Source organism: Fusarium keratoplasticum, chromosome 8 (genome assembly GCF_025433545.1).
Source record: "Fusarium keratoplasticum isolate Fu6.1 chromosome 8, whole genome shotgun sequence".
Taxonomy (NCBI): domain Eukaryota; kingdom Fungi; phylum Ascomycota; class Sordariomycetes; order Hypocreales; family Nectriaceae; genus Fusarium; species Fusarium keratoplasticum.
Window position 1 is genome coordinate 3,246,342 of NC_070536.1, and position 23,044 is coordinate 3,269,385.

At 51.8% G+C, this 23,044-nt stretch overlaps 6 protein-coding genes and 1 pseudogene across 7 annotated transcripts, besides 1 other annotated feature; 3 read left to right on the forward strand and 4 right to left on the reverse strand.

The window, feature by feature from the left end:
- Positions 1–49: 49 nt before the first annotated feature.
- NCS57_01081800 (Abhydrolase-3 domain-containing protein) lies at positions 50–1,161 on the reverse strand (the record flags this gene model as incomplete). The annotated part of the gene is made up of 2 exons (XM_053060550.1): positions 50–916; positions 997–1,161. The coding sequence occupies 2 exons, from the start codon at positions 1,159–1,161 to the stop codon at positions 50–52; spliced, it is 1,032 nt and encodes a 343-aa protein (XP_052910944.1).
- A 246-nt stretch (positions 1,162–1,407) lies between these two features.
- On the reverse strand, positions 1,408–3,015 carry NCS57_01081900 (Fungal-trans domain-containing protein; the record flags this gene model as incomplete). The annotated part of the gene is made up of 3 exons (XM_053060551.1): positions 1,408–2,268; positions 2,331–2,579; positions 2,638–3,015. The coding sequence occupies 3 exons, from the start codon at positions 3,013–3,015 to the stop codon at positions 1,408–1,410; spliced, it is 1,488 nt and encodes a 495-aa protein (XP_052910945.1).
- Positions 3,016–5,389: 2,374 nt separating this feature from the next.
- On the forward strand, positions 5,390–5,890 carry NCS57_01082000 (uncharacterized protein; the record flags this gene model as incomplete). Its single annotated transcript, XM_053060552.1, has 3 exons — positions 5,390–5,561; positions 5,608–5,657; positions 5,717–5,890. Exons 1-3 carry the CDS (start codon positions 5,429–5,431, stop codon positions 5,888–5,890), a joined length of 357 nt encoding a protein of 118 aa, XP_052910946.1. The 5' UTR covers positions 5,390–5,428.
- Positions 5,891–6,888: 998 nt separating this feature from the next.
- Positions 6,889–8,037, reverse strand: NCS57_01082100 (Alpha-carbonic anhydrase domain-containing protein; the record flags this gene model as incomplete). The annotated part of the gene is made up of 3 exons (XM_053060553.1): positions 6,889–7,090; positions 7,145–7,743; positions 7,894–8,037. 3 exons carry the CDS (start codon positions 8,035–8,037, stop codon positions 6,889–6,891), a joined length of 945 nt encoding a protein of 314 aa, XP_052910947.1.
- A 1,748-nt stretch (positions 8,038–9,785) lies between these two features.
- On the forward strand, positions 9,786–10,604 carry NCS57_01082200 (uncharacterized protein; the record flags this gene model as incomplete). Its single annotated transcript, XM_053060554.1, has 1 exon — positions 9,786–10,604. The coding sequence occupies one exon, from the start codon at positions 9,786–9,788 to the stop codon at positions 10,602–10,604; it is 819 nt and encodes a 272-aa protein (XP_052910948.1).
- Positions 10,605–12,172: 1,568 nt separating this feature from the next.
- Positions 12,173–13,672, forward strand: NCS57_01082300 (HET domain-containing protein; the record flags this gene model as incomplete). The annotated part of the gene is made up of 1 exon (XM_053060555.1): positions 12,173–13,672. The coding sequence occupies one exon, from the start codon at positions 12,173–12,175 to the stop codon at positions 13,670–13,672; it is 1,500 nt and encodes a 499-aa protein (XP_052910949.1).
- Positions 13,673–19,363: 5,691 nt separating this feature from the next.
- On the reverse strand, positions 19,364–21,310 carry NCS57_01082400 (annotated as a pseudogene). The gene is made up of 5 exons: positions 20,813–21,310; positions 20,634–20,761; positions 20,459–20,584; positions 20,325–20,408; positions 19,364–20,264 (listed from the first exon to the last, which is right to left on the reverse strand).
- Positions 19,364–21,310: a sequence feature.
- Positions 21,311–23,044: the final 1,734 nt, after the last annotated feature.

The window sequence follows — 23,044 nt, forward strand, 5'->3', positions numbered from 1 at the left end:
CTCAATATCTAGCAACGGTTCCATACAACTACATGACGCTACTACAGGACTAGTTGACTACAGACTGTTCAAGGAACCCAATTACTTTACGGAGAGACTCTACAGCAATCACATCATTCCCAGTTGAGGTCTCAACGTTGACCTTACCAGCCCTTGCGTCGAAGCCATGCTCCGCGTCTGGCGGGTATTTTGTGAACACTTGCACTCCAGATGCCTTAAGCTTCTCTTCCGCCTCGGTACTACACTCAAGTGGCACGGCTGTGTCATTGATACCGTGAAGTAGCATGACGCGTGGGAGGCCGTTCAGGTCGCCAAAGTGGAGTGGAAACAGAGGCCGGTGTCCTTCTGGTATTGCCTTGACTCCTTCGGTGGCAATCTGGCGAGCAAGGCCGGCGACTCCAGTCATATAGTCAGGAAACAAGGCTTCAATGTGTAGCGCCGCAACAAGAGCGAGTCTCGGGTCAGTCGCCGGGTTGGTGACAGGATAAGCTGAGACTGGCTTCCTCTTGTCGCTTTGAGCCTTCTTCATAGGCCATGCTTCCAAGATACCGCCAGTCTCGACCAGCGGCCGCCCAAATATGTTCATCCCGGGAGTTATGTATCGAGGTCCAGCGGGATTGAGCATTCCATAGATAAGAAGCAGAGCACTAGGCTTCTTGGTGGCCGAGACGGCTGTGTTGAGAGCTAAGTACGCCCCGGCGCTTGACCCAGCCAGCAATGTTGAGTCGACAGGGCGGCCTAGTAGCTCTGGGAGCGATGAGTGGACCCATTTGTAGGCGTCCGCGGCGTCTTCGATAGTGTCATGGGCAGTTGATTCGGGCATTAGGCGGTAATCAGGAGTTACAAAGATCCATCCTCGCGCGGCGCAAGCGTGTACCAGCCAGTATGGCAAAAACGCAAATCTGTCTCCAACAACCTAGAAAGGTTTCAGCATGATGAATTTGTGAAACAAGGTGAAAGTCCATGGACTGGAGTAGAGCGTGAGGAGATACTCACAAGAAAACCGCCGTGGTAGTGAAGCAGGACGACAGCCGGAGACCCATCCGACTTTTCGGGGTACACAACGTCGGCATTGATGGGCCCATCTGGTGTGGTTTTGAAGGGTACTGTCAGGGACGTGTACCCGGCGAATCCCTCGAGTGGGAAGCTAGAGGTCGACATGTTGACGCCGAGTGAGGGTTGGCGGACGTTGGGGTACCGGCGATCAAGGGCAGTGTTGAGAGAAAGAATAGGAAGAAATAGAGCTAGAACATGAAATGCAACAGTTGGATGGATAATAGATTTGACTGTATTGAGCTTGCCCCAATGGGAGTTCAGATAGAGGTGCTGAGTTCGGAATGGAAGCCCTCGGCCAGGCCCAGTTATCGAGCTAGTTCCGCTTCCGAGGCGAGCAACCTCAGGTGGGGACTATGTCGATCCGTCCCAGGTTGCAAAGACCCAACTGCTCCCTGTCCCACCAGCCGAGACAGGTGGAAGGTCAAAGAAGCCATTAAGCTGGTCGCGGACCATTGTGTCCCCCAAGTTGTCGACCGGCATGTCCATCGCATCCGCTTGCAGCGCTGGGAACAACTCATCAAACATCATGGCATCGGCATCAGGCGAGCAGTCCAAGCTTTGTGCTTCTGAGCCTTGCCCATAGCTGCTTGATGCCGTCGTGGCAGAGTAGCTGGAAAGCTGCGCCCGAAGCCTCCGCAGGCCCTGGAGACGCTTCCAGAGAGCCATGAGTAGTGGTGACCGGTTGCTCAGCATTCTTATCATGTCGAGTGCAATGTCGAACTCGACCTTGACGTTGTCGCAAAACATGGAGCTGGCATTGACGACCGCTAGCAATAGGTTTCCAAAGGCAGTTAGCAAGAGGTGCTTGAAGAAGAGAGGATTGCGCTTGATGATGCCGGTGTTTTCGTTGAGGCCTGAGAGCATCTGCAGCGACTCCTTGGCAATAGCAGCAGCTTTATGGGCATGCCTCTGGTGCTGGACTATCCGCGTTGGGGATTGGAGGACTGGGCGATAGATCAGGTTGTATAGATGGCTCTTGCGGAGGAAAATCACCGCCTGGACATGCCGAATCTCCTGCCCTGGCTGTATAGATTCGAGCTTCATGTCATCGGCTAGGTGCTGGTACCACTGCCCTATTTGATAGTCGAGATAGTCGAGTTCATCAAAATTGATGGCATTCTCCTTCTCGCCTTGGCTGTTGAGAGCGTGCCACGTCCTGCCTGCCAGCTTGGTCCAGTCGAGAAGCGCCGTCGTCACTGCATCATGACCACCCTGTTGACCCGTCAGCACATCATGACTGCCGTCACAAGGAGAGTTGGCAAACCATTCCATACCATGGCAAATAGTGTTGGGTCGATATGACAGTCCTGTATGTAGAACGGGATCCCCTGCCCCAGACTCGTCCTTCTCTCCAGCATGTACACACACCAAAACGTCTGTAGCGCCGCGGCTTGCTCTTCCGAGTTGGCAAAGGAGTTGACGGTCGCTCGACGGTGCAAGCCCATTTCGAGGCAGAGTCTGGCTGCAAAACCAATGATGCGGCCTGTTCGTACTTCTTCGTCGAGATGATAGTAATAAAGGGCCTAGGAGCATCTGTCAACATAAATGCACCGCCAAAGTATCTGTGGTTTGCTCCCATACCATCAGGACTAGCAACTGTATGTTGTTGATGGAATTCGTGCTCCATAAGAGCCCTTCAATAGCTTCAGTGGCGCTTTGGAGGAGCCTCTGAGCTAGACCATTACGTCCACCGCTCTCTAACGTTCGACCAATGGCCAAAATGAGCTTCAGTTTGTTAGTCTTATCATGGGACAAGCACTCCGCTAGAGCTCCTCGACTCCTCGTATCGTGGACGTTGACACTCTGCATAACGTCAAAAACATTGTGCGCAACTTCTAACATCTGCTCCTTGCTAACAACGGCGTAGAGAGAGCCAGTTTCCGAAAACCACTGTTCAATGTTGTTGATGGCATCTCCTCGATTCATATCCCACAAAGGGTCTTGGGCCAGGAGTTTCATGAATGGCCCGTATTGTGCCAGCTGACATGGTACGTTTGAGGCACGGCTTTTGCCTGGAGTGGACTTGTCTAATATGGTTGCTGGTATTCCCATGGCCTTGAGGTTTCCCTTGACGACTTCAAAGGTAAACTCGGAGCTGGAGGGGCCACAAAATTCGGGTGAGTTATGACCCCCTTCAGACGGTCTCTGGCTTGATCGGGTATCCGATCGGGGACTTGAGTATTGAAAAGTTGCAGGTGATGGGTTTTGTGGTGGAGCAGGATTTGTTATGTCAAGGGGAGTTTCTTGTTGAGTGACATTTTGAGAAGGTCTGGTTGATCTGGTTGAACCTGGGCTCCTAAGATCTTGTCAGTCATTCAGGTGGTTTCTATGACGAGTGAAGACAAGTAAGAATAGTAAAATGAATGGAATAGCTCAACTGACTGTTGATCGGCGGCCGGGACTCGAGGCGGTGGGTGATATTCACATGGAATTGAGGATCGAACACACTTCGCACAAGGGTCGGCTCCATCGCATTTGACCTTTCTTCGCTTGCACTCGTTGCTAGAAGACAGCTGAGAAAGATATCCTTGAAAGGCACGCATCAAGTACGTATTAGGCACGCAGGCTTACCATGCTTGATTGACATAAGGATCCCTTCTGTTCCGCCGATGCCGATGCACGGCATGTCGGTCGTTGCTTGCGACCATTGTACAATGTGGGCTACAGGTAGGCTTAGTAGCTTCGAGTCCACCTGACTATCAGAAAGCCCTTTGGTGCTGGGCTACGCGTGGGAATGGCAGGGCAGCGTCGTCCGTAACTTGATCAGAGAGAGAAATGCGTCTACCCCTCTGACCAGACTCAGGGTACAATTCACGGGTCACATTTCCCACAAGGCATGCCGCATGCTATGCCGAGGTGGAGTTAGCTTCTCCGCTCCCCGCGATTCCCCAGATCAACCCTACGTCTTGTTCAAAATGCGGGGAAATATACGGTTCCGAGGAGGGCGTTCCGAGCTTCCGTGAGGTACAGGTACCTTTACACCCACTTCCGTTCTGCCATATGTGGACGCTAAGAACCCAGATCGACGAGCGTGGGCATTGCTAGCAGTTCCCGACAACTTGTAGCTTATATGCCATAAACGCAGCTCCTTCTCTCCTGATACAGATCTAAAGTCTACTTAGAAACCTTTGAGACTCCCCGCACTTCAGAGGGAACCCATTTCCATCCTTTCATCGGCCCAGTCCTCAAGGAGACTATACACTGGCACCGGCGCTTTCATAAATTCGACAGGTTCCTACCCCCTTGCTGCGAAGTTGTCCATGCCTGGTAGTTCGTCTTGGTCTTTACTTTATCGTCATGAATTTTGTCGAGCGATACGGGTACTACGCGATCAACAAGGCCCCTTCATACGATATCCTTGCTATTCTTGACAATATGGCGGAGTCTTCCGAGTTGACCCTCTGGAATCCATCATCCCAACAGCGACGGGACAGTCAGGCCTCTTGTGACAAAGGGTGGGCTAATACGAGTGGAAGTCTTCGGCGGATGTCGAGTAGTAAGCATATGGCGAACAACCTGAACGTCATGCTGCTGGATGCGACAAAGCTCTGGTGGAAGAAGCACGGAAAAGCTATCTATGCAAGACTCACTAACTTTCAGTGTACTGACTACATTATGCTACACCTTTATCATGACACTGCCAAGTTTCAATTTCGGGTTGTCAACGCGTAGCGGATGGTGCCGTATGAGCAATTGCTCAGAAGGACACTACGCTACACCTGCGGCATGTTCTCTCTGCCGATATTTGGCATAGGCATTGCGGAAAATGAGAATTGCGTTATACACGATATTCATGGAATTGGAATTACCTTGATCATTGGTATACCCCAGGATTTTCGACAATTCGACACTCGTGATGCTGGAATGTGGCTTTGCCTTGGAAATGGCCATGGTCTCCAATACAGTATCTCAAGACAACGAGTAAAGACTAGACAGCTCGTCACCAGGGCCGACAAGGAGGTGAGAGATTATAGGATATAAATAACTCTCACAGGCAGATTATTCAAAGGCCTTCGTAACGCCTCCCTATCTCTAAAGATACCACCCAGTTTCATCCCAAATTCCAAATAACAAGGGCAGTGGGTAGTTTAGCGAGTCTCACCCCCAACTGATCGACAAAATGTATATGTCAAAACCTCGAATCTATTATATGTTTACATCATCACCTGTCGCAGGTGAGAAGATCCGGTTTCGGGGCGTTCATACCCCGGGTTCGCTGCAACCCCTCAACGGAGAAATTGCCGAGAATGATGCCGAGCCCCAGAACCGTTTGACCCCGCCCAACCGTTGATCTTTTTAACGGTTGAGCGGTTTATAACTTCTTTGACAAAGACAATTCGGCGAATCTGGCACGACAACACCTATCTTTAACATGGCTACTCGCAAAGGACCTTTCAGACTCGTTACGGTCAACACTGCTCCTGAGAGAGCGAAGCGGTTGATCGGTCGTTTGATCGATGCTTTGAAGGAGGACTATGATATTACTCATGTTGATAACTGTGAAAGTATGTTTGTCCCATCTTCTGTGTATCAAGTATCTCACCTCGGCAGATATCGACCAGGTGGTACCCAAGGTGACTGAACATCGCCCAAACGTCCTAGTAAGATGGCGCCCTATCATATCATGGAGGCTTATAGAGTCAATTGCTAATGCCACCAGTTCTGCGCATCCATGTGGACGCCCGAGGAGGCGGATAAGATTCAAGCCCTGGCAAGATCCATCGTCCCGGACATCAAGACGCACGCCATCCCCCAAGGGCTGCAAGTCGAGAAGGGTCCTGACGCGATCGTGGAGTATCTTGTTGAGAAGGTTCCCCCTTTGCTTGACTCGTGAGAGTAGCATTGGTGGAAACGACCCCATGGGAATTGCCGGTGGTGGCGGCGCCAAGCTGAATGCACACAAATGTCACAGAGCCAACTCTAATCTCTTGAGGCGTGACTATATAGGGCATGTGATTTGTATTTTCAAACCTTCAACTTGCACAATTTAATTACCACCAGAGTCTAGACCGTCGACTATCACCGTTCAGTCAACCGAGGATACAGCATTAATCCATGTTTGGCGAGCTAGATGCCAAAATGAGTAGACAATGCAACCTTGCTTTTGCTTATCAATGGGAGGGCATGATGTCAGAGTTGTAGTGGCATAAAAAATTACAGTTCAGCGGTCTGGAATTTGTATAATTAAACAAGGACCGTCCGTGCCATGAAAAAAGCCTCAATTGCGTATCCATCGACACGATAAAAAGAGGCACCGGCGTCTGCCAAGACACGGATGCTAAGAGGATATCGAACGATATGTAAACTCTAAGCCTTGGCAGCTAAAATTCTCCACGATCCATAACTAATCCCGCAGGCAGTGCTTTTGTGTGGAGAGGGACGCGTGTCGGATCTCACGCATTGATCGGCCTCTCAACCTGCCTGAATGGGGATGACGGGGATGCGGCTCCCCGTGCGAGAATGCCAAGATATGGGGAGACGGACGACGGTTGAGCCGTTGGGATTTGGGGTCGGGGAAACAGGTTAAGATATGGCAGCTGCAAAGACTCGTAATCTCGCGTGTTGTACTGTCTGTGTACAGGGGACTTGGGTTCTTTGGCCAACAGGCGCTTATGCGTTCGTCATCCTCTCATGACATTTCAAGGGTCCAACGGGGCAAAGTGCACTTGGGATAAGGAACAAGGGTCTTTAAAGTTCAAGGACATGATCAACAAAGTCTATATTGCCAGATTGTGCTGGGTACAGTAGGCATTTAAACGGTGACAGGCATAAGGACACAATTTCCGACACAAAAATCCCTCGTATCAAAAACAATTACTCCACCAACACAAATCAGTCGTCGTGCTCATCCTCGGCGTCTGCGGCCAGCTGCAGCAGGTTCTCCTCTCCGGGGGCGTTCTGGGGATATCGCGCATTGAAGCCAATGACGGATCGGGCCTTGAGGTACGTGCTGGTCTTGATCGAAACCTTTTTGTTGGAGACGAGCCACCGGACGCCTTCGCTGCAAGGAGGCGTTGTAAGCGAGCCAGCGTATCTAAGAAATTGTCAGCAAGCCACTCATTATTAGTTGTCGTTTGTCACTACTCACGATTGAAACGACCCAGAGGTCAGGAGTTTGACAAGCTCAGACATGGCCAGCGGCTCCGTGTGAGTGGTTGCGCCAGGGGTCGCAATCTTATCGACAGACCCCAGAACTGTTTCAAGCAGAGTGGATGGTGTGGCTGCACTCTGCCGAGGCTCCAGCGCAGACCTCTTTTCTGCCTTTCCTCTGCTGCCTCGGCCGTAGTGGCTCTTGGCAGAAGACGCAGCACCGTCGTCCAGGTCAATGTAAACACCGATGACAGCAATTTCCTGCTCCGCAGTCTGCCACACCATGTGCATCTCCATGGCCATGCTCGTGCCGTTATCCAGATGCTCGCTGGGAAGGTGGAAATGGAACTGCTTGAGCTCGTAGGACTTTTCGCCGATCTCGAGGCTGCCACCGCCGGCCTCCTCGGCGAGCACCTCGACGGTGGTGCCGAGATTCTCAAATTCGGCGCCCTCGGCAAAGTCGGGGATTTCGAGCGTCATCTCGGATGCAGGGATGAGGTTGAACGAGCCCTTGGCCATGTTGATTGGCGACTGGTTCTTGCCCGTGGCGCACATGGCGTTGGCAGCTGGGTCGAGAGAATACCAGTTGACCGGGCCCTAACAAGAGTTAAAAAATGTTTGACCCTTGAAAAATGTGACGGGAATATAGTGTTTTCAGGGTTTTGTGCATGTTGTGAGGTTTCATTGTAGGATGATGCTTAAAATGAAATCGTGATCGGATCGAAAAAAAAAAAAAAAAAAACTTACTTTGATACCGTTGTATCCAAATTTGGGCTCTTCAAAGGCTCCAGCCTCAGCTCGAGGATGCAGATGAGTTCCATAGGCGCAAGAAGCCAGGACCTGGGGGGCCGAAGCGGCCAGGAGAGTTAAGAGGGATGACCAAGCAGGCATGGTGAAAAGTATCCAAAAGCTGGCAAAGTTTCAAATGAAGGTATAGATGCCAGCTATTCCAAACAATGAAAAAGAAGAAATAATGTATATGCAGTACTGAAGAGAAACTGAGAAACTGATTCAAACACAATGGAGGGAAACAATTTCGAGAGGATGGCCTTGCATCTTTATGCATTTCGAGTCATGGCCACTTACCTTGAAAAGATCACATCGCATCTGGGTACTACCATGACAAGGCCTCACCCCCCCAGGGGCTGTGTGAAGGGGGCCGGGGCTTACATGGGCGTTGCAACGCATTCGTTGTAAAAGGGCTCACCGGATATCCCACCCCCTGCCCCCAATGGGACCCCAAGGGCCTGTCAGCGAATGTCACGCCACAGGCGCCAGCGCAGGGTCTAGAGCGCCTGCGAGCGAGACCCCTGGGGCCCGCGCTGGGGGACGCGTCCTCTGACGGGTTTGACGCTGTTGAGAAAGAGAAAAAAAGGATCCTGGGGTTTTAGTGGGCGTCTGGGACACAGAATCTCAGACAAGATGCATCTAAAAATGGAGGCGTTGATGTCGTAGACGCCCACAGCTGCAAGACCGGGCTGCAGAGATCCGAAAGTCTAGACTTGACTTTTTTTTTTTTCATTTCTAATTCCCACCAATAACTCAGATATCCCGATAACTCGTATATCTGCTCGTGTTATTTGCCAAGACAAAGAGAGTTTGGCTGTAGGGTCTTTGCCAAGTCAAACGACCATGCACCTGCAGGTCGAGTGCAGGTCATTTCAAGAACCAAGAGTCTGGGCAGAGGAACCAAAGTGTGAGATAGATCAACCACGGCTGAGCGTATTCTGGGCAGCTCCTTCAGTATAGCTGCCTTCTTCCGAGGTGCCACAACGACTTGCATAACTATCCCATTCATTTGCATTCTGCCGCTGCAAGCCAAGGCATCGCATTATTGACGCACTTCCGGTCCGGCTGCGGGCGCACGACGAGACGCGGAAACAGACTGGCGACTCGGCTTGTGTGATGTTCACTAGCTTACGAATGGTAGAATGCTACCTCTTCTCTCGGTAATCGCGAGCAGCCAAACACTCTTGTTGAGTCCCGGCGCCTGGAGGTGTTTGCCAAGACCCCCCTGTCCTCGTTTGGGTAAGGGTTCAGACGAGGCCCAGACAGGGCTGAATCATTTGTCCAGCCCCTTCTTGGCGACCTGATACAACCGGGTGACTCGGATCAATTTCTTAAATGGTAACCTTTATAGTAAGCTTAAGTTATCACGGGCTACTCTATTTTGTTCTAGTTTGGTGTTTTGGCCCTGTCTGTCCAGCTTGCTGTGCCACATTTAGTGTGTGCTGCGCAATGTGGCAGACGCTGTGGCTTTGACCTCGCTCTTTTGGTGGTTTATTAAATCCGATGTCGCGAGACGACGTAAATCCGGCTTCATTGTTAAGCAGGAGATATAATTGATTAAATCCGAATACTATGACGATGGGTAAAGCTAAAATAACTATTTAATAATTGACATAATTCTTGCCGTTGTCGATATTTTATCCTTCATTTTATCTCTTCACCACCAAAAGCTGACATCATCAGCCACTCATTCGGGCTTCTCGGGGACTGCAGGTTAGGCTACCCCTCAGCACAGCACAGCACAGCAACCACACACTGCCCGCAGTGATTGATTCCACACGTTTTCATCCTCTCCACGAGTCCCAGGTATCACAGCCTCCTGTCGGCCGCCGTCAGCTTCTCCCCCGGAAATGGCCCCCCTGTACAAAAAGGCCCTTGTCCTGGGCGCATCGTCGGGCATTGGAGCCGCCCTCGCAGCAAAGCTCATCGAGACCGGAACAAAGGTCATTGTCGTCGGCCGCCGCAAAGACCGGCTCGATGCCTTTGTGGAGGCGCACGGCTCGGATAATGCGAGCGCCGTGGCTTTCGACGTAACAAATCTCGCTGGCGTCAGGGCCTTTGCTGACGAGGTCATCCGCTCCAACCCCGACCTCGACTGTGTGGTTGTCAACTCTGGCATTCAGCGGGGCTTCGACTTTTCGAAGCCCGAGACGGTGGATCTGGATGTACTTGGAGACGAGATCACGACAAACTACACTTCTGCTGTTTACTTGACGACCGCATTTCTTCCTCACCTCAAGAAGCAGACGCAGGGACACCTCGTATATGTCAGCGCCACCCTCGGGTTGATCCCATCCATGATCCGGACCCCGAACTACAATGCCTCTAAGTCTGCACTTCACACATTTATCCTCAATGTGCGGCAGCAGCTCCGCGAGGGAGGGTGCTCCAACGTGCGCATGGTAGAGGTTTTCCCGCCTGCTGTGCAGACCGAGTTGCATGATGAGCACCACCAGCCGGATCTCGTCAATGGCGGGGAGATCGGCATGCCGCTGGCAGAGTATACTGACAAGATGTACGACGGTTTGGTCAAGGGCGATGATCAGTTTGCCATTGGACCGGGTGAGAATCTTCTCAAGGAGGGCGGATGGGAGCATCAGCGAACGCAGCTGTATGAGGCTGGCCAGCAGGTTCTGAAGGGTTCGCTGGCCAAGTATCTGAAAAAGTAACAAGCATAATGTCCGTACCGGCAAGGAATTGGCCCGGACCTAGGTTGCATAAGCAGTTGCAATTGGGGTAGTGAGCTGCAATGCCAAGGCACTTGAGACCAATGATAAGACTCTGGAACAACATGGCAACCGGGATAAGCCCTCGTGACTGTATCGACTAGTTCTATTGATAGATCTAGGTTTGTCTCTAATATTTGTCCCGGTCTCGTGTTTTGTCCCCTAGTCTCTCAATTCAGCCCAAGCAAATTCGGCGAATGTCAGACAATTCCGACGCAGCGGCACATTTATCTGCCCTTGATCACTTGACTACCTGTCTTTCTTTCATCGGGACAATAGATTTGAAGGCGGGACTTTGCATCCACGCTAATTCGCGCAGGGTCTCACGACATAAAAGGCTTGCATCCGGGAACCCGTCCTTGTCCTCCCTCAACAGATCGGATGTCGGAAAGCTTGAGTGGGATAAGGCGCCGAGAGAAACGTGTGTCTCAGCCCTATGTTTGAAGATGCTTAGCTATCGATATACGGTTGATCCAACCTCAGTCTATCAAAATACCGATTGTTGAATCTGCATGTTAGTCAACCTGGTCGTGGCGCTCAGTCCGAGATTCCCGTAAGTCGTGTCCCTTGAAGCTGCTCGGGTTCGCGCTTATCAAGATAGCATTGGTGGCACTACGTTTCTAGCTTCATCCTATATCCTATAATTCCACTTGTCATGCTGTCCTCTTGCAAGCCGCTGTGATCTTGGCGTTCTAGGAGACCTGACTCAAGACTCTCTGGCTTGGTCCGTAGTGCACCCACCCCTCTTCGTTGCCACATCCTCGTACCTCGTATAATTACAGATCATCATTGAATAAGGTGCTGATCCCTCAAGCCTCCTGCATCAAAAATGCGTGCTAATTGACGTGTCGTAGAGGCGTTTGTGCTCCCCTGGCCGGGTGACACCCGCGTCCCCCGCCCTGGTCACCCTCACACACAACCACAGAGGCGGCTTCGGGAATACGGTAAGAAGCATCAAAGTGTAAAAAGTTAATGTTATCTTATTCACTTCATTAGAGAGCCTCAAGTCCCGATTGGTTGCACCAACGACAACCTTGGGTACGGCAGACCGAGCAACTACCAAGCCAGACTCCAAATCTGGTTCAACATGGAGAGATATGCCATTTACTTTCAGCCACCTTACTGTTCAAACTAGCATATCCTCCCCCTTCATTCCAACTATCCTTAGCTACATTGACTTTTGCATAGTGGATTATCAAGTACCTAGGCAAGCCAGGTACCTAGACTTGTGGCCCCTCATGGAAGCATCTTCGGAACTTGTCAACCTTATCACATCTCCGAAACCGTGACATGAATTCAAATGAGCCATTCTCATTAAGATATCATTTCACACAGTATAGGTACTGAAACAGTGCTTCTGCCAAGTCCTTTCCTGCAATGGGCGCCTTGGGCGGCCAATAGCTTCACGTGACTAAACCCATCCGTCACACAGCCCCGACTCGTCCGTCTCAGGCTGAAGCGGTTTTGCTCCTTCAACCACCAAACATCAACAACCGCCAGAGCAACCCACCATGCGTCTCATTAACATTGAGACGTTAAAACTCGAAACTTTTTTGGGCGAAGTCCCTCCTTATGCCATCTTGTCTCATACATGGGGCGAAGGTGAAGTCACGCTTCAGGACCTCGATAGCGATGACCTCGAGGAAAAACCTGGATGGGACAAAATTGTGAGATTCTGCCAGACCGTCATGGAGCACCTATCTGATCCACCGCGATATGCTTGGGTTGATACTTGTTGCATCGACAAGACCAGCAGCGCTGAGCTGTCAGAGTCCATCAATGCTATGTTTCGCTGGTATAAGGAGTCTCAGTGCTGCTTCGCATATCTCCAGGACGTGACATCCGCAAATCTGGGGCGGCTGGAACAGTCTCGCTGGTTCACAAGAGGCTGGACACTTCAGGAGCTGCTTGCACCAGTGACAGTCGACTTTTTCGATCGAGATTGGGACTTTATCGGCAACAAGGTTGACCTGGGAGAAAGAATCTCGCGGAGGACCAACATTGACATTGAGGCACTCAGGACTGGGGATATGTCAGAGGCCAGTGTTTCTCAAAAGATGTCTTGGGCTTCCAGCAGACAGACAACGAGACCTGAAGACATTGCATACTGCTTGCTCGGCATCTTCGACATCAGCATGACCATGCTTTACGGCGAAGGAGAAAAGGCTTTCATTCGACTCCAAGAAGAGATTCTCAAGGAGTATGACGACCATACAATATTTGCATGGGACTCATCCTCGGTTCCAGAATCTGCTTCAACCATCGGCACTTTGGCACCTCATCCATCCTACTTCAGCAAGAGCTCACACTTTCAACCTCATCCGAGTTCTGGTGACCCAGTAACCATTACCAACCGAGGCATCCGACTTGGACTACCCATCATAGAGGAGAGCAAGAATCCTGGGCAGAAGCTTGGTCTCCTCTCTTGCTTCTCAGGCGGTGGTGCTGGCTCAGCTGTAGGCATCGCCCTCTTGCGCAAGTCTCACGACCTCCAAGAGTACAGTCGTTCTCGCGCTCCCCCAGTCGAGCTATCCATGCGCGCGTTCAACTTTCCGCCGACGACTGTGTTTCTGACCAAGAGGAATGGGTACTCCCACAGAGAGGGAATGATCAGCAAGTGTTGGATTCATTACTGGCCCAAGATCCAGCCTTTACGGTCTTATCCGACTGGTTCGTGGCAACACGACCCATACACTGAAAACATGACGATGAGGCTGCCCAAGGGGGACGCGGAAGAGGTCAAGGCAAGCATCGTATTCCAGGTGGTTTCGTCGGGCGCATGTTTCTCTCTGGCACTCACCGTCAGGCCAAGAGAAAGAACAGGCAAGGTCGGCCTGCTACCAGTCTCGAAAGAAGCAGACCAGGCGGATCATGTATTCAAGATGCTGAGCAACAAGCCAATGGGGAATCAGGCGAACCTGAAGGTGCCTGGCCTGGCTGTGTATGCTGAGTGTCGAGTGCAGTCAATTCGAGGGTCTTGGATGTGTGACGTTAAGGTTACTACGAGCTAGGGGTTGACAGCTGGGCTGTGCAAGTTGATTCTGAAGAGGGGATTGGCCCTTAAGTGGCGTTGATGAATGTGATGCTATCCAGGATAGAACACTTGTAGGCCTCATCTTGTTTAACTGTTGGCTTTGCAGAAGGATCTCGGGGTTTACCTCGCAGGCTAGACATACGGCAGTTTCGCCAAGAGTCTGACCTTGGACCAAGGCTATCTTTGCTTCAGGTTTAACATCTTGGCGATGACCCCAGTCTTGGCTTAGAAGGATCGACAATGCCCAGATTCAACCAATCCAAAACACTCCACTGGAGATAATTCCGCATTCCTTCCGCACTCTCGCCCCGTGAGCGTGCTAATCTGCCTCATCGCGCTCAGCTGGTCAACCTTGCAGGGGTCACGGGTCTTGGCAGACCAAGATAAAGGCGCATGGGCATTCCTTACCTTTCAACTTCAAACAATCTTCATCTTTTACTCATAGAATCTTTGGTTCAATTTTGCAATCATGTGCTTTCCCCGGCGGAGCAAGAAGCCGCAACAGCCAGAGTTCAACATCTACGATATCAACTCTCGGCCTGTCTTTGACGATGCGTCGAGCTTCAAGCGACATAGGCTCCACAAAACTCGACGGACTAAGCGTGATGGATGGAGTTGGTGGTATGATGCTGTGTGGTTTGGCAGTGGCAGCCACAAAAGGAACAGGAGAAGATCAAGATATGGAGACGGAGGAGGAGGAGGCGGTGGTGGTGGAGGGGGAGGAGGTTGGTATGGAGGAGACAGCGGTTGCGGAGATGGAGGAGGTGGTGATGGGGGTGGAGGCGGCGGCGGCGGCGGAGGTGAATAATATCAGCCTTGGAAGTATGTTCCATCTCTTTTCAGCATGTTCTTGAGGTTCTAACTCGGGAACAGGAGTTACAAGACCCCTGGATCTCGCGGGCCATCTCCCACTTCAGCGTATCAGTTAAACAGCCCGGAACAGCCAAATACCAGTTTCCATTTCTTCTTCAGTGTCCTAAGCTTCTTATAATTTCGTATTCATATTGGCGACGAGTCCCTGACGAGTGTCTGTCCAGCCTCCGTTCCTCCAGGCCAGCAACTTGGCCTTGGTCAAGCCACCAACCACGTCAAGGACAACACCCTCCTCAAGTGCTATACGTTGCCGAAAGAAAGCAACGAGGGTTCAAATTTCATATTGGAGACAATAAATATCAAGTTCCCGTATGTTTGGGTTTCCTATGTGCTGATAGCCAAGCCCCGGGTTATGTAAACAACTGGATCCTGACCATCACGCGACTCTCGGCCTCACGTTACATATTCGTACCCTCGTCCTCGGCAGACCGACTCACTCACCTTTCATCTACCCCGAAATACAATGATCGAATGTTGCGCCCATGGCGTTGGTGATAAGCCCTTCCTCTCGCAAGGGCCAGCGGGACGAAGTCCATTTGTCTGTCCGCACGCACTGCGATGCGTGTGGTTTCTACCTCTTGGTCGGGGAGCCTTTTCTCTGCCGTACGTGCATCTCACCACTACCGGGATGATCCCCTCTAAGCATTTTACTCACCGCTCAATAGTTGAATGTCCTGCTACAGGTCAGCCGAGGGTCTACGGCCTCTTCAGACTCCCACTACATTGCCCCCTTGGCCAGACATTTCACAGCCTACGACTATGTCGTCAGCCTTTTTGTGATGCTTGCAATGAAGCCCCCGACGTGGCGACACTCCACACCGAGTGCTTCAACGTTTTCATGCAAAAGTGCACAGCTACGGATAAGCTAGAGAGGCTGGCCTGTTTCGCTACGTGGAGAGAGCCCTGGCATGCCGGTCCATCTCTGGGACTCCGTCCTTGCCTGGATATCAAGAAGGCGATGCATCTCGCCGCTGACCTGTGCGACTTGCAGAGACTTCGTTCTCTCCCTCTTGAGATTGCGGAAATGATTCAGCGCCTTTCAGAATCTGCTGTTTTCTGGCGCTATGCTTCTGTGGTGGAACTCGTCGACCGCGCATCTACGACCTGGAATACGGAGAAGCAAGCACTCACTTCATATGATATCGCTGAGATCGATACATGGGAACGGGGCTTCTCACCGATACTAACTCGTGGCTCGCATTCTTCCAACCCGAATGCAGTTATCCGCATCAAGGTAGACTCGTGTGGAATCAGTAGCATCGAGAGATTGCTCGAGGCTCCCTCGCCCTCGAACTCTCGCTCTGATTCCTTTGCCTATATCGTCGAGACTGAGCACTCTCTGAGGAATACGACTGTTAATTTCAAGGTGTGTCTCACTTTATATGTGTCCCTCGGCTTCTTGTGTTTTCTAACACTGCCAGTTTGGACTATGTAGTCTTATTCCCCTTCCGGGAGTCAATCTACTCCATATCTGGGATAAGCCATGCCCACAAAGACCAGTCGACTGTGTTCTTTACAGCTCGTCCCAACTATCAAAACAGTCTTGGTTTCGTCAACTGCGGACCATCGACCCCCGAGACTGCACAGGCATTACCTTCTTCCTCGGTTCTGAGACCTGGGCGATTCATGCGCATTCATCTTTGGAGCCGACCGCCGAGGCTACTTTCTACAAGCTCTCTCAAGAGAGACAGCACAATGTTGTTTGGGTTTATGTTCCCTTGCCTTCCAAAGACTGTGTCGAGGCCTTTGGGATCCAGAATGAGTGGTCCAATACTGGTACTCCGCGTCAGGGCGCATGCTATCTGGTACAGTTCTCCTTGATTTATCTTGACGTCGGCTTTCTAACAATAGCAGATACGAACCACGCTCTGCGGTGACGTTACTATTGGGTCATATCAGAGAGGAGAAACCACGGTCCTTTCCAGAGCCACAGCCTATGGCCTTGGCTTGGTATACGATGTCCCTGAATTTTCGCCAATATCGTTTCTGGGCGTGGCATCCAACAGCAAGGACCAAGTGGGGTTTACACCTAATACCCCCGTTTCTTCCCTTCCCCCCTTTAGAAGACCCTTTTTCTCCTCGGCACCTCTCTCAGGTGTTGTCAGAGCCGAGATCTTCCGTGATCCAGACACGGGGTTCTGCCGGGGTATTCTTTTGACATATGCCAATGGGAGCCAACGAGCACTTGGGCAATGCCGAGTTGGAATCGACTGTTCAAAAACCTGTGCGTTTCCAAGGTGGATTTGCCTTGCCAACTTCCAGCATAGTCCTCCAAAGCGAGGTTATCGACTTCAAGTCAGCGAGGTAGAGGTGACACATGCCACTGAGCACACTCATCGCTTTCAGGGAGTACAGTGGGAATGCTTTCCGATGAAAGGATGGTTGGAGTTTTGGTTCCGTCGGCAGGAGTCTCAAGTATACCATATTTGGGGGGATTAGTATGGATGTCTCTTTTAGTTATCCTTCAAGTTCACAGTAATGTCGGCGAGACTATCAGATGCTCGACACCGAGCAAGGGATGAGGCCCAGTGGGAGTTTTCGAGATCTAAGAAACAGAGACTAGATTGGCCTTTTGCCACTTCAGAGAAGCTGTTCTTCTTATTTTTCGATGACGTCTCCGTCATATACAGGACTAAAGATCAGAGAAGCTATGTCATCTCTAACAAGCGCTTATGCAGACACAATCATGCAAGCAGTTGGTTCACGACAGATATTGGGATTGTTCGGCAGCCAGGGAGTTCAAAGTAGTTTTCAATGAGACAAACTCAAGGCTACAATCCAGCATAAAAGAAGAAGAAAAATGAACAAGTCGATGATAGGTAAGGTGATGAGAAAATATCGCACCTGTGAAGGATCAAAAAATAAGGCGAATGCAAAAATGAAAGTTGAGTCCCCGAGACCTGGTTCGAACAGGTGACCTTTCGGTATCGAGGTAAGGCAGTTACAGCCGAACGCTCTTCCAACTGAGCTACTCGGGGATCAGTGGTTGATGCAATGGGGCCAAATATTAGTGCCTATATGTGTTTCAATCAAAACCCGCATTTCGAATTTGCGACAACTGTTCCGACACATTCTGTTTAACAGTATTGCAATAAATTTACGCCATTCTTCATACGATATCGGTTGTCTACGCTGAAAAGAACTCCCACATGACCCCTTTCTGACCCGCCCCCAAGTGACAGCCAAGCCTGTGAGCACTGGGCCATGTCCCAGCAGCTGAACAACCCACACGACAGTCCATACCACAGCATGAAGATGGGTGTAAGGGTTGCGCTGCTATACCACCACTATCCATTCGAAGGTGGTCGCCATGATCACCAGACATGATTTGTCCACTCGGAACAACATCTTGATCAGCAAAAACTGCGCCTCGACTGCGCTTGGATCTCGCCTTTTGCTAGCTCCCACACGGAAACTAGCCGCTAGCGAATACTACGCCGGGAGCACCCCGTCAAGCCACACAGTTACATCGATCTCGAGATCCCTCGGCCTTGCCCTTTCAGATTGGATTAATTAAAAGAGCAGGCTTGTGACGACGCGGCCTCGGGCAACTGGGCCGTCATTGCGAGAAGGGGAATCAAAGCCACATCACACCATCTCACGATGCGGCGTTGGAGAATTTTTTGTTGGTGGTGTTTTTAGTGCCCTGTAGACTGCTGAAAAAAGAAACGAGAAAAGAGCCCCATCGCTTACAGAGCCATGACAACGGTCGAGCCCTTTTCTGACAGAATCAGATGCATCCAGTGGACCAGTCTGTCGGGAGGTGTCAAAGAGAATGGGTTAATGACGAGCAGGACACGTCATGAAACGTGAGCGCATTATTTAGACTTGCAGTAGTTTTTCGGTCTTGTCGGGATCGTGAAACTGTGATAAGCGTGATCAACAGAGACGGCGTTGCAACGCGATGATGCAGGTCTCTCGTTTTGGCTTCCACGTGCTGAGTGGCAGAGCTGAAGAATCAAGCCACTGCGTCGTTTTCTCCTCGCGTGCAGAACAGGTCCAGACCCCTTTGACAGTCGGAAGGGCCGTTGAGCTAGTTCCAGTATCGCGTGGGAAGATGGCTTCACGAGGTGGGGAGGGAGGCTGTTTGTGACACGCAGTCAGTTATCAGAGATCGGGAGAGCTCTGAGGTCCTTGACCATGTGGATCGCCAGATGCTTGCTTAGCTTGAGCATTTCAGCTCCGATGACCTGGTCTCAGTGGAGATGAAGCCGCAGGAAACAGTGGGTTAGAGCAGCATCTCAGCATTGGGAATGAAGGATGCGAACCCAGGGGCCCCTTGCAGTCAATGCAAGCCTCTCCCAACACGGACAATTTCGCTCAGGCCGCTTGATTGCTTCGCGTGGGTGTTTGCATCACGGACTTTGCTTTGTTTTTTCTGCACGCGCCTCTCATTTGAGCCTCGACAGGTGAGACCCGGGGAGAAGGGAGCCCAGTGCCACGATTGTGCAAAAAACCTTCAGTCAGCCACGGGAGAGTCTAGATCGTCAGGTTCATCGAGCCATGATTAAAGAGGAACAGGTGCTCCGTAAAAGCCGTTTGTGGCTTTGGTAGTTTCGGCAACGGGCCGCCGTGCCAAGGGGGTAGCAGAACATCACGTCACGTTGGAGGCTCACATCACGTCACATTGAGACACAGGGTCATAAGATCAAAGTGTGAAGAGGAAGAAAGACTGGTATTCAGTCGCGTTTTCATTAAGAATAATTGAAGCATCAAAATCCCTCCCAGAAGAAACCCCGCCAAAAGTCATTCACCGTAAACTCCCATACTCGTAAAAATAACCCAGGCCCTTTAATTAACGGGCTGTGGGGATTCCATTACCAGCCTCGAGGGTATCGTTAGAGTCGATCGAGCATCGTCGATCCTTGACAAACTTTGGCCATGTGTTGGTCAGGACCAGGTACTTGATGCTTCCCTCGGCGTCGTCGAATACGCCCGCGTCAAAGCCCTCGGGGATGTCGCCCCAGTAGAGGGCCTTGTCACCGATGTGCTCGATGTCGTGGTTAATGGACTCGGTCATGATACCGGTCTCGGAGCCGTGTGAAGATGCTGATGAGGACTTGACCTTTGTTGTCATGGCGAATGAGTCGAAGGGTGTCGCGGGGTCAATGTTGCGCTTGTCGCCGTAGAGAATGCGTGCTGAGCTCTCAAAGACGGCCTCGAGTTTTCTTAGGTCTTGCGAGGATAGGTTGACCTGGAACTCGGCGTCGCGGGAGCTGACAAAGTTGGTGTAGATGCGGAGGGCGCTGTTGAATCGTTCGCGGACAAGTTCCTGTACTGAGGCGTCCTTGATCTTCTCGGGGTCGCGGACAGCCGCTGGTAGTGATGCCTTCCACTCGGCGACGGCTCTCAAGAAGGCAATGTTTTCACCAGAAAAGTCGCGAAGGGCCGAGAATTGCTGAAGAGGCTCGGGGTTGCGCTCAAGGACATACTCAAGAGCCTCCATGGTCAAGATACTCTCGCCAGAGCCGCTGCTCTTGACGGAGCCGTCCTTGGACCAAGCTGTAAAAGCAGACACAGCGACTGTTGTTGATCCAGTGGCGACAGACCTGGCACCCTTGCTAGCAGCCTTCTTGTTGAGCTGCCATTGAGCGATGGAGTCGAGGGTCTCTTGTCGCAGAGTCTGGTGTCGGATGACCTCGACGCAGGGGAGGAAGACGGTGAAGATCTCGACCATCATGATGGAGATGGCGAGCCTAGGCGCAGTGAGCTTTGCATGTTCTCGAACAAAGTGTAGGTAGGGAGAGGTTGCTTACCATTGAGGAGGAATCCAGTACTTGTTGACGGGAGCCATGGCGGGAACATACAAGGCGATGAGCCACATAGGTGTAGCGTGAAGGCTGTGTCTCGGTCAGTGGAGTCCAAGTATGTCATCGCAAGGGATACTGACCTGGCGAGGCAGCAAGCAATGGTCTGCGTCCTCCATCCCTGCGTATCGTTGACACCGCGAGCCTGCCAGAGGATGTAAGGGGCGACGATCCATGCCCAGAAGAACTGCCAAAAGACCGAGGGCCACCTGTCGACATGTTAGTCGGGATCAATCTCGGCGGGACATTGAGGCCTACCATTCCCAGCCCTTGCCCATCTGAGACTTGCGGTACTCTTCCGAGCCGGGATGGAGCTCGGTGCCGGGGATACCGAACGAAGGGTGGAATTTCCGAGAGATAAGAAACATGGTGACGGTGAGGATGAGCTGAGAAGAGTCAGTTGAAGATCGTTGAGATGTCTATCGTATGGGTCGTACCTGAACAGCCATGCCTGCGCCGATGGTGATATAGATCTTTTTGTTATAATCAAGAGACTTGAATCGAGCAATGAGAGAACCGGGACGAGATCGGTTGGTCTTGGAAGGTGACTTTTCGTCCATGGCAAACAGCTCCTTTTGCTGCTTGGCGACATGGAGGAAACGGCTGTTGGAGGCGTGGAAGAGGGCGACACCAAAGGGAAAGTAGGTGCTCATGATCCAGAACTCGCCCTCGGGGGTCCAGAGCGGGAAGTAGACGTAGCCCGTCTGGACGGCGCCCCAGTATAGGTGCAGGAGGATGATGGCAGCAAACGACAGAGGGAGGCCTCGGATCCTGAGCATAGGCATATCGCGACGGCGCCAGAGAAAGTACATTCCGCCCGCGAGTATAAACGTCCAGGCGAGGGCAAAGACGATCCAGAAGATGCCCAGGGCATCGAGCCGCGGCTCGGGCTTTGGGGTCCCCGACTCGGCCATTGTTGCTGCTTGCTGCTTTCTCCTGTTGCTTGATGTGGAGAGAGTAAAAACGTGGGACGGGATGGAAGTCGAAGAGGGGGAATGGGAACGAGTTAATGAACGTGGTTTTGAAAGGAATGTGTGGTCTCCTCCAACAAAATGCACAGGGAAGCGGAGATGACGAGTTATTATGTATTGGACGACGAGTGTCTGAGAGAGAGGGAAGAAGAGCAAACAACTCTCAACCCCTGCCCTAGCCTCCAGCTCGGGAGGAAGCACGCTAGCTTCGAGTGAATCTGGCTCCCGATCGTGATGATCCTGGCCTCTTGCGAAGTAGGGCTGCCTCTAGCCCTGGCCTCTTACCCTTGTCTTCCGATATGTCAACCCGCCAGTCCGGGAGAGAGAGCTGCTTGGAGGGGGGACGGGCCACCACACATTGAGATATCGGAAGAAGGCCCCAGCTCCCCATCATCAAGTTGGCAAGCATCGAACGCTCAGACGGGGATCGTGCAGCAAGAGAGCCCACCCCTTACTGAAAGGGCCAAGCAGTTGTGCAAGGATAAGCCGTTTTTTTGTCTAGTACACCCCCTACGCAAATGTAGATCGTCGCAATAGCTCGGGAGAGCCGTATTTGCTTCTTGCTCATTCTCCCAGAGCCCAAGGGCGGCAGGGGAAAGTGGCTGAGACAACAGGGCAAGGATCAGCGGCGCCCACGGCCAACCACGGGTGCCTTTCACAAGCTGTGAGGGATCAGCGCCTCCCCGGTTGCCCTGAAGACCAGGAAAAAAGAGCCCTTGCTTATGGGGGAGGAGGAGATTGTGTGTGCCCAGCCAAACTCTGTCAAGCCACGTAGAGCCAGCCTCTTTCTACAGGCGCAGCGTTTTCCTGTGTGTCTCTCTTGTTTTTGTTTCTTTTGCTGGGCCTTGGCCTTGGGTTCAGGCGCCTCCATGACGAATAATGACTGCTCCGTGGCGCCGGGTGATTGCTCTTGACCGTTGTGATGAAGGACGACAGATGCAGGCCATTTGGTGAATACGGCCGAGACACGGGACGTCGCGAGAAAAGGTCAATGAGTTTGTATTACCGCAACACGCGAGAACAATTCACAGAGAGAACTTGGACAGAGTTTGTTAGCTGTCTCTCTTTGGGCGCTTTCGAAACCGCCTTCTTTTCCTTCCCCCTCCTTCTTCGAACGCCCGTTGAGAGTGTCTCGAGCTGTCACAAACACAAAAGTCAGTTTTTCTCCACGCGACAGACAGGATCTTGATGTGTCTAGAGGGTTTCTGTTGACTCAAGCCCAGCCTACTTCGCGTGCGTGTTTGCTACCCTCCCTTGCAGTCCTGCCTGCCTGTGGTGGCATCACCCTCCCTTACACAGCGTAGAGCACGAGGCCAGGCCCCAGCCAGCCAGCCAGAGGAGGCGTCTTCCTGCAAGAGGCGGGCTGGGATGGACATGGGCTCCACTGTGATGATCACCACATCCAACCAAGTGCCTCTGTCCACCGTTGGTTCCTGGTGCTGGTGCTGCCGTGAAAGCTTGCTTGCGGCAGTGAGATTCCACATGGACATGGGTCTTGACTGGCAAGGTCCACCATCCCCAGCAAACGGAGAATTATTTTTTTTTCCCGCTGTCCCCCGTCCCCCCTTCGGTTCTTGGGGATCGCTCAATTAATCTCATCCCTTCTGTCGGTGTCACACTGAAAAGAAGAAAGGAAAATATGAGAGGTCGTCGCCAATCTCTTTGGGGTTGCATTGAAGCCGGCGTTTCCCCCACGCG